Source organism: Pyxicephalus adspersus, chromosome 9, assembly GCF_032062135.1.
Source record: "Pyxicephalus adspersus chromosome 9, UCB_Pads_2.0, whole genome shotgun sequence".
NCBI lineage: Eukaryota > Metazoa > Chordata > Amphibia > Anura > Pyxicephalidae > Pyxicephalus > Pyxicephalus adspersus.
The window spans coordinates 1,239,328-1,249,140 of record NC_092866.1 but is presented as its reverse complement, the minus strand read 5'-3'; the positions used below and the strand labels follow the sequence as shown (position 1 = coordinate 1,249,140).

At 46.0% G+C, this 9,813-nt stretch overlaps 1 protein-coding gene across 2 annotated transcripts in view; it reads left to right on the top strand.

Annotated features, from left to right (window-relative positions):
• Positions 1 to 9,813, top strand: part of ZFPM1 (zinc finger protein, FOG family member 1) — a 65,378-nt gene that overhangs the window by 28,526 nt on the left and 27,039 nt on the right. For both annotated transcript variants that reach the window (XM_072423007.1, XM_072423006.1), the window contains exons 2-3: positions 7,625 to 7,768; positions 8,170 to 8,271. In XM_072423007.1, coding sequence (XP_072279108.1) covers positions 7,625 to 7,768; positions 8,170 to 8,271 — 246 coding nt within the window. The remainder of the gene's footprint in view (positions 1 to 7,624; positions 7,769 to 8,169; positions 8,272 to 9,813) is intronic.

Below are 9,813 nucleotides of genomic sequence, written 5' to 3'. Positions count from 1 at the left end.
CAGTCCTATCAGTCTCTGTACAGAGGAGCTGACACTCTGTCCCCCCACAGTCACACCCTATTAATATACATTTATATAGCTTTGACATATACCGCAGTGCTGTACAGAGAACACTGAACCAGTCCCATCAGTCTCTGTACAGAGGAGCTGACACTCTACTTCTCCTGCCATGCAGTGAAGATTGTCCAGCATGCTGGTTGTCAGCCCCCCATAGTCTGACGCATGGCTTACCATGGTGGATTGTGCTCCGTGGTCTCTCTGACCTTGTGTACCTGGAGAGGAGTGTTGTGTATATAACTCAGGGAAGATTTCACTCCATCATCCAGTTAAGGAGATTTCAGGCGGCAGTTCAATGGCCGCCCCCCTGCGCAGTGTTTGAGGAGAGGTTTATGCAGAGATAACACTTTCTCTCCCCCAGATTCTTAATTGCAAAGTGATTGATAAACATCAGAGCGGGATGGTGCACCAGGCAAAGTCCTTTCTAAGCTGATGGAAAGCATCTGGCCGCCCATGGGCTGCGCTAATGTGAAGATGGATTTGGGGTCACGGCCTGTGGAGACAGAGAGAAGGGGGTCTTATCTGCTCCTTATCCAGTCACTTTGTAGGGGGGGGGCATCTTACTCCATTCTGATCTCCTTAGTCTGGGGTCAGGGTCTCAGGACCCATTCAGACCTAGGGGCCCTGGTGCGTTGTGCTTGGGGTGTGGCGCCTCCCCCTGTACCTAAAGGTAAAGGGTGCCCATTTTTTTTATCCGGGGGTAAGATTCAAAAGCAGTTTGGTTTATTTTACCCCTTACTCCTCGGGCTTTCTCTTCTTCATGTGGCTAATACTCTGGCACTACCTCCATTGGTTGCTGGCTCTGATATCACTACAGTACACGGCCATTATTATATATATTTATAAATCACCCACATATTCCGGAGTGCTGTACATTAAATAGGGGTTGATGAGAGATACAAACAATGACACTGCGGGAATAGAGGTCCCTGAGCAAAAGAGCTTACAATCCAGGAGATAGTTCTGTATTGTGTGATTGGATGCCGGGAGCTGGCCCACTACCCAGAGCGTCAGACAGAAGAGAAGAGCACTGCCTGCGGGGGGATTGAAGGATGAGGTGGGTAAAGGTGCCAAAAAAAGTATTTCACCCTTGCAGTGCGGGGAGCCCACACCACGGATCTGCAGTGCCGCAGATATGTCCATGCCAGCCAGACCCCAATTGTCCCCTGATATCAATGCTTCAGCATGCTCTTTTGGATCCAGAGCGGGCCCCACCACTGGGCAGCCAGTGACTAATAATATAGAGTCCCTGCAATGGCCAATAATATGGCATTGCAGCTATTAAAATCCTGCAAGCATTTCCACAAGATTTTGTGGGGATTTGCCCCCTATTGGTACGGTCAAGTACTGATGGTGGGGGATTTGCCCCTATTGGTGAAGTCGGGTACCAATGGTGGGGATTTTCCCCCATTGGTGAGGTCAGGTACTGATGGTGGGGGATTTGCCCCTATTGGTGAAGTCGGGTACCAATGGTGGGGATTTGCCCCCTATTGGTGCGGTCAGGTACTGATGGTGGGAAATTGCCCCCATTGGTGAGGTCAGGTGCTGATGGTGGTAGTTAGGTGTCCAGGAACCACATAGCAGAACTTCCTGATTCATCCTGACACTTGATCTTCCAACTTCATACATTCATAGCCAGCATAGGTTGTGCTTCTGCCCCAGTAGAGGAACATGCTTGGAGTTATAGACCCCCCAGCCCTTGAAGGCCTAAGCCCAACCTTGAGAAGTGTTTGCCGACTATAATCAAGGTGCAGAGAAGCGGGGTGCAGATAAGTGAGCAGAACAGAAAGGGGTCATTGCCGCCCCCCTCCGCCCGCCCGCTCTCTATACTCCCATGATCTTTAGGCCGGTGGGAAAGTTGGGATGTGTTACTATTTTCTATCTGTTATCGTCTCCCCTTATCGCTGTGCTCTTGTCTGCATGCCTGTGCTCTGATACGGCCCCGCTCTATCACTTGCCAGCCTGGAATTCTTTCTCTTTAAACTACTTTTTTTTTTTTTTTAATTTACTGGATAAACGAGGAGCATTTCAGAAACGGTTTATTATTTCACTGTTGAAAGAAGTTAATACAGCCTTCAAATTGGGCGAAGCGCTCAAACAATCGCTCGGAATCCTTTTGTCCTTTGAACCGTGGATTCCCCCCTTTTCTTTGTACCTCCTGTCTCCTCTTCCCCGGCCCTTAACCCGTCGCCTCTGTCAGCGCAATTATCAGACTTAACTCCTCTGTGACCAAACCGGGGCAAATACAGCGCTGTCCGGTATCATGTATGTAGATTGATCACCCATCTATACCAACATTGTATGCCATAGCAAGATCACCCTCCTGTGAGGTCAGTCACTGAGACAGGTTCTCTTTGCTGCATATAGCAAGGCATGGGGTCTCTTTAGACGTTTCCTCAATTACTCAAGGATGGAAAATAACCATTGCTTGTGGGTTTTACTATGAAAGGAAACATTTGTCTATCGCATAGGGTGATAAAACTCCTAAAACTGGTAGTTGGATTGACAAATCAGTTGTATCAAATCGATTGGCGTGATTGTATATTTTTATCTTCGGCTGCGTTATTGGGTGTGTTATATAATGGAGATATATTTGGTGTTTTATTGGCACCCTGAGCCAAGGTGAAGAGATGATTGTTCGATAAATGGCGATATAATGTAACATTCTGCTTATTATTTGTATTATTATTATACAGGATTTATATAGCGCCAACATATTACGCAGTGCTGTACAATAAATAGGGGTTACAAATGACAGACAGTGACACTGGAGGAGGAGAGGACCCTGCCCTGAAGAGCTTACAATCTAGGAGGTAGGGGAAGTATCACACAATAGGAGGGGGATATAGAATGGTGGGAAGTAGTGAGGGTTTAGGAGACAGAAGAAGACGGGTAGGTGAGGGTGAAAAGATGGAATTTGAGTGCTGCTTATATGATAATGTTCTTTGATCTCCCCACAGACGGCCGGATTGGTCCATTTCAGACCATTTGTGCCTGTGTATAAGACATAAGATGAACTGACTTTAATGCCATCAATATATATTTAGCAATATTATCATTCTATCATTACAAAGTCATCCTTGAGCTCCAATCAGTGACTTTGCCTAGGCTGGGATGATGTCATCAGTCTGCTGCAGGCAAGAGGAAACTATTCCTCGGTCTCCTCCTAAAATAAATATGATCAGTTGTCTTCCTTATCCCTGGACCATATTTTATTTTGTGCATTATTGCGAACTCCCGAACCTATTGGTAACCGCCAACTACGGTGTGACCGTTACAAAGTGTAAATTTTAGGGCTGTAATGAGTTAATGGGGTCTTATCTCCCGGAATGGGGTCCCAGGGATCCGCCACTTTTGCAGGAATTGGGGGTGTTTGCTAGATGTCGCCAGTTATAATGCACTGATAATAGGCGCTGATTTTGTTTAATGGCCCCAGTGATTCTGATGGAGGATTTGGGTGGGGGGGGTGTTTAATTCTCCTCGTCCTCTGCATTGCACCGGCCAGATGAGTAATTCGGTTTTTAAACCATGAAAAAGGACGCTGATGAAATTCCGCTATCAGCGACAAACCAATATGCAAAATATCTCTCAGCAAATCAAATGGCTATTATGTTTTCATTCCCATCCCGGCACATTTGCTTAATGAAGAAGAGACGGATGGAGCTGCCGGAGGACGTCTGCAGGAGGTGATAAGTGCTAGCCATCCGCATGTATGGAGTCCGCCACAGGCCTGCTGTCTGCCCCATCCCCCCCGCTGCCTCTCGGCCCGGGCGCTGCGCTCCATCGGCTGCCATGCCTGTAATATCAGTTGGGAAAACCGCAGCTGCTGTCAATGTTTTGTAGTTTGCTTTAACTTTTTGTTTATTGGACTTTGTATGGTCATTCTGCAATAAATTCTGATTGGTAATGCCAACCGTTCTTATTGCTTATTCCAAAAATAGCGCCAACATATTCCACAGCGCAGCGCTGTACAGAGTCTGTTGTCATATTAACTGTCCCTTACAGGAACTTAGTCTATTGTCCCCATCAGCCTAAGGCCAATTTGGGTGGAAGCCAGTTAACCTAGGATGTGGGAGGAAACCCACTCAAACATTGAGAACCTACAAACTCCATGCAGCTAGTGTTCTCACCTAGATACCAACCTTGGACCCTAATTCTGTAGGAAATTTTCATTAGGAACTCTTTGGTCCTCTTACAATTTTTTGGTTTATTGTGGCGTTACTGCACAGCTGCTAATGCACCACAAAAAACAATTTACCGCCAATCCATGGCATGTGCAGATGTGTGTGCAATAAAAAATACATTGGTGTGAAGCCAGGGGGCATAGGAGGGTGGGCACCCATGGCTTTACCCTGTACAGCCATCCATAAAAAAGCCATGAGTGCCAACTCTCCATACCCCCTGGCATCACACCATGTATTTTACCTATTGCTCCAAAAATGCTGATCACCTGGCTGGTCCAATGCTGATTTACTGAGTGAATCCCCTACAGTGGCCACATAGAAACCAAAGCGGCCACTTCCTGTCTACATGCACTTGCTCTATCATCTCATCATTGCTCTGGGCAGGCTTCCTAATATTGCCAATGGTAGGGCCATGCCTTGTGTTGGCACACTTGGCAGAATGACAACGCTGAATCTCATTTGAGAGAGAGGGACAGAGTGTTGTCACCTTCTAACAGGAAGCACCTAAACAAGAATCTTCAATCAAGCTGCAGGTTTAGAATATTTGCTTTGCATTAGAAAGTAGTAATTGGATTTCTGTCTAATTTTAGGTTTTCCCGGGCATGGGTTATATGGCATCTTATCAGCTCCTAAGGATCTATAGGTAATGTGTATTGTTTATCTGTAGCTGTTTCAGGTTTTTATTCATTTAATCCCACCAGTCAGATTGTCAGCTCTTCAGGCCATCAATGCCATTGCTGTGTCCGGCAGAGTTTTTTCTCCGGCAGTTGCTTCCTTTCCAAAGTGACAGTAGAAGCAGAGCAGGAGGCGTAGGGGGAGAGGATGGGATGAAATTTGGGTCACAAATCGCCATATTTCCTTTTTAATCTTTTTATTTTTTTTCTGTCTACCAGAAGACTAAATTCATTGCATTGATCTCGGGCTGAACGGCTGGCGTTTGATCTCAGATGCTTATCGGATAGAGAATTTAAAGTTAGCTGAAAAGATCCTTTGTTCCTTAACCGGGGCGCTTCCATTAGCCTGCGAGGGCAGTTTTCATGCACGCTGTTCCCGCGGCGGAATCTAGACGGGGTGTGAAAATGTTTCTTTTGTCAAATGTTAATTAACCCGTCCGCTGCTTGCACGGTCATGCTGCGTTACATCGCCGCCACGTTCTGCTGCAAGCGTAATGGTGACAACGAATAAAATGGCACAAAGCTGGCATCCACCATGACTTGGCATCCACCATGGCCAACTTTCCTGGATTAGCTATGTCCATAGGGTGGTATATCTGGGATAAGTTTATTTCCCTAGTGGGTGAACTTGATGGACTTGTGTCTTCTTTTTCAACCTGAGTTACTATGTAACTGTGCAATGGTGGAAAAAGATTCACAGGTAAAGAAACAGCGTGACCAAAATTTACACCAATTTTTGGCGTAAAACTGTCCAGTCTGCAATATTGGCCCCACAGAGCCCAAATAAATCCGCTAGCTCTGTCCAGGTGACGATACAGCTTCTGATATCCGTAAGGAGGACGTCCGCTTTTTTTTTCAGGATAAGTATTATATGGAGGGGGAATCTCCCCATTGTGGGAGGGGCAGACACAAACTACTGGGGGAAATCCCCCCATTGTAGGAGGGGTAGGGGCAACTACTGGATCGGATCGCACCATTATTTGGGGGCAGAGACTATTGCAGGGTTAGAGGGATTTCCTAAGACTTTGGCTAGAGTTAAGTTAATTTTTTCCAGAATCTAATTTTTTCAACATTTCCAGTTGACATTTCTGGTACAAAAACAGGTCCAGGGTAGTTGAAAGGAGCTTTAAAGCCCCTTGCACCCTTAACCGCTCGGGAAATGACACTGGATGGAATATAGTGGTGTTCATATTTTAACATCTGTGTTCCCAAATGTTACAACCAGAACATCATTAACCAAGGAAAACTAATTGCTGACATTGCCGGCTTACCATTGGTCCTCATCACTTCTGAAACAGTTTTTGTTTGCCAGATGTTGGTGGTCACATCTTTATTCCAACTGTGAAACATGGTGGTGGGATCATAATGGTGTGGTGTGTGATGTATGGACAAGTGTTTTAGGAGCCTGTATAAAGGAAATATTTGGGCAAATGTTAAAGTGTCTCTCTACCTTTACAGTGTAGATGCCCAAATCCAGCCAATTTCTTTCTTACATCCCTGTGTGGCCCGCATCCAGTAGATTTTCCGGGAAGGCATTTGCATCCTCTAGGATCATGTGACCGGAGCAGCGAAGGGTTAATTTTATCAGACACCCAGAAGCCGTGCAGGCGTGAACGAAGGAATTAGCTTAACGACGTTACATTTACAAGAGGAGAGAAGCGATTTGTTAGCCGCTGATTGTTTCTGAGCATTATCAGTGCAGACTTTAATTGTGCTGGAACTGAAATTAGCACATTTAGAAAATTCGCCCGCGCTGGTTCCGGCGGTTCCTTTCTTCACGCTTATTGTTGTGCGCTATGTATAGATTATAAGGCCTTTGTTCTCGCTGCGTAAATATACATGCCTGAAGTCAGGGAGCCTCTGAGGTCTGCTGGGAATGGTGCGCCGTCCCTATCTTGTCCCAAAAAACGTCGCTGAACGCACTTATTGAGCACAACTGCCGCTTCTGCCCCCTACAGCTCCTACTTACTGGGGTGGAAAAATATGACTGATACAGGCGGAATTGTGCGGGAATTGTTTCTTTACATGGGAACAGCCCAAGTCCAGAAAAATGGTGCTGGTGGATCTTTTTATTCAAATTGTTGTGTGTATTGTCCTGGCACAGTGTTGTGGAAGAATAGACGTTAAGTAAAATAATTAAGCAATTCTGGAGGGTGGTACTTTAGCAAACTTTCCCCATTGTGGGAGGGGCAGAGACACAAATCACTGGGGGAAATCTCCCCATTGTGGGAGGGGCAGAGACACAAATCACTGGGGGAAATCTCCCCATTGTGGGAGGGGCAGACAAACTACTGGGGGAAATCTCCCCATTGTGGGAGGGGCAGAGACACAAACTACGGGGGAAATCTCCCCATTGTGGGAGGGGCAGAGACACAAACTACGGGGGAAATCCCCCCATTGTGGGAGGGGCAGAGACACAAACTATGGGGGAAATACGCCCATTGTGGGAGGGACAGAGACACAAACTACTGGGGGAAATCTCCCCTTTGTGGGAGGGGCAGAGACACAAACGTCTGGGGGTAAATCTCCCCATTGTGGGAGGGGCAGAGACATGAGGTATGGGGGAACTTTTCTCTTTGTGGGAGGGGCAGAGACACAAACGTCTGGGGGTAAATCTTAACATCCTAAAAAAAAACTTGAATGAACATTTGAATCTTAGGTTTTACTTAAAATATTTTTCCCTTATCATATTATTTTTTATCATTTCAGGTTCTCTCGGTGAAATGGAAGAGGCGGAGGACAATTTGGCATTAGAGTTGAACACTTCTGAAAAGGATGGCTCAGTCTCTGACCTGGAAGAATTAGATTGCGATTCTTCAAGTCCATCTTACAGCGACACAGCCGAAGCAGAAGGTATCTCCGCTCCTCCTGGGTGGGGCTTTGTAAGGTTCAGCAAATAAGATGTCCAGTTGTAAATTGTAATGCTCATTCCAGTGATCCACACTCAAAAATGTGAAAGTCCAGGCCAAACTTTTCTCAGTTTTGCTTAGAGAAGAGCTCTATAATCTCTGTAAGGAATTGAAGGGAAGATTCTAATACATTTACAAAGTTTATCTGTTCATACACCTTTGTCACTGTATGTATGATGGTTATATTGTTTTATTGCTGTTTCCTATTTCCATTTTACAACTGCTTTGTGTATCTCGGGGATTTCTGATAGGGTTGCGTCTTGTACTAACTACAGAATTCCCCTCATATGGTTTCTGAGTTCACTGATACAAATGTTTATTGTGTATGTCGCTCTTTATTAACAGGAGAGCCCAGCAGCTCTGTGCCACAAATTACCGATCAAGAGATGGGTGAAGCGGAGCCGCCGGCGAACCTGCATGAGGAGGGCACACCCCCCTGCGGCTCAGGTACGCACACTTACTTTTGGTGTATTATTATATTCATACCTTAAGGGTTGCTTCAGTAACCGCTGTGTGTTCTGTATGAAACAAAATATTTATTTTGGCTTATTTAGGTTTTTATACTCGCTGATTGGCCCAGGTCTTTTGCCATGTGACCCCTGCCATGGCAGTGTTGCAAACCTGTTTAGGAGTCAGGGATGTCAGAGGGTTTACAGCTTTACACATAAGATCCCATCTGATTAATCACCGCTGGTTCTTGTAGTTCATTTCTGGGAAAAAGTGAGCTCTCCCCTCCCCTGATTGCTGACTGTCAAGTCATGGGAAATGATAACGCTGATAGCAGCCGATAAGGGACCCACCCCGGTGACGCTGCATAACAAGTGCTTTGTCCATGTTACTAATAATGCTCAATGACTTGGCAGGTGGCTGATAATAATAACACGGACTGTAACCTTTCCTTGTCAGCCCTGCGTGCAAAGGCTCAGGATCTGTGGGCCTGGTATTGGGATGTCAGTATAAGAAAAATCATAAATTTAGTAAAGAGGAGATTTACTTCAATAAGGAGAAATCCTCACACTGCACAGACACCGGGATTTACATGATTGGGTCATCTCTGAGCCGGCATCTCAGTCCGGGAGGTAGATGATGACTTTGAATGATGCCCGAACATTGGTGACCCCATCTTCCTGGAGAGAATAGAAGCTGAGGGCATTGTCATACTATGATCTCTGTTTGCGGTAATGAATACCTGGAAGTGACACATAGCTGAGGATGGTAGGGATAGTTTAGGAAAACTTTTGGTTTTGTGCTTGACGGAGTTTCATGGCGTTCTCCAATTGGTGGCGATGCAATGTGTTTTTCCTGCAGAGTCTCTTTTTGGGGTGCGGTTTTAATCCTCATCGATCTGATGTTAATCATCCTCCCGGGGCGGCTATTAATAATCCTGACGTCGTCTTTTTTTATGGGACGTATCGATCTGGGCTGTTGCTGGTTATCATGGCCGGGCCGTATGCAAACATGCACTTTGTGCAGTAATCACAGGCACTGTCATAGGCTGATAGGCTTATCACACCATCTTCAACTGCTGTTAATGGGGAGAATTATTATCAGCCAGTTGCTAGGTATAGCCAGGGTGAAAGAGACCTGGACTGATTAACTCCTGAGCCGCTGGCTGGGAAGAACCCCCTCCCCCTCTCCAATCCATCTGCTTTAGTGGTCACTCAGGGTCATTGATAAGTTTACTGGACAGCAAAAAAAGAAAAACTTTCCAGCCAGATAGTTACATGTGGTGCAGCTCCAATAATCCACACCTCTCTCTTGGTCCTTGGAGGTGACAAGGAAGTGATATGACAGTCACCCCGTCAGCAGCGATCATCAGCAGTGATCATCCCTCATCTGGACTACTGCAACATCCTCCTCTCTGGTATTCCACTAACCTGACTCTCACCTCAGAGAGACAAACAGACCTATCCATCCTTCCACCTACCTACCCCATACACAGCCTTCCCAGCTACCTACCCTATACACAGCCTTCCCACCTACCTACCT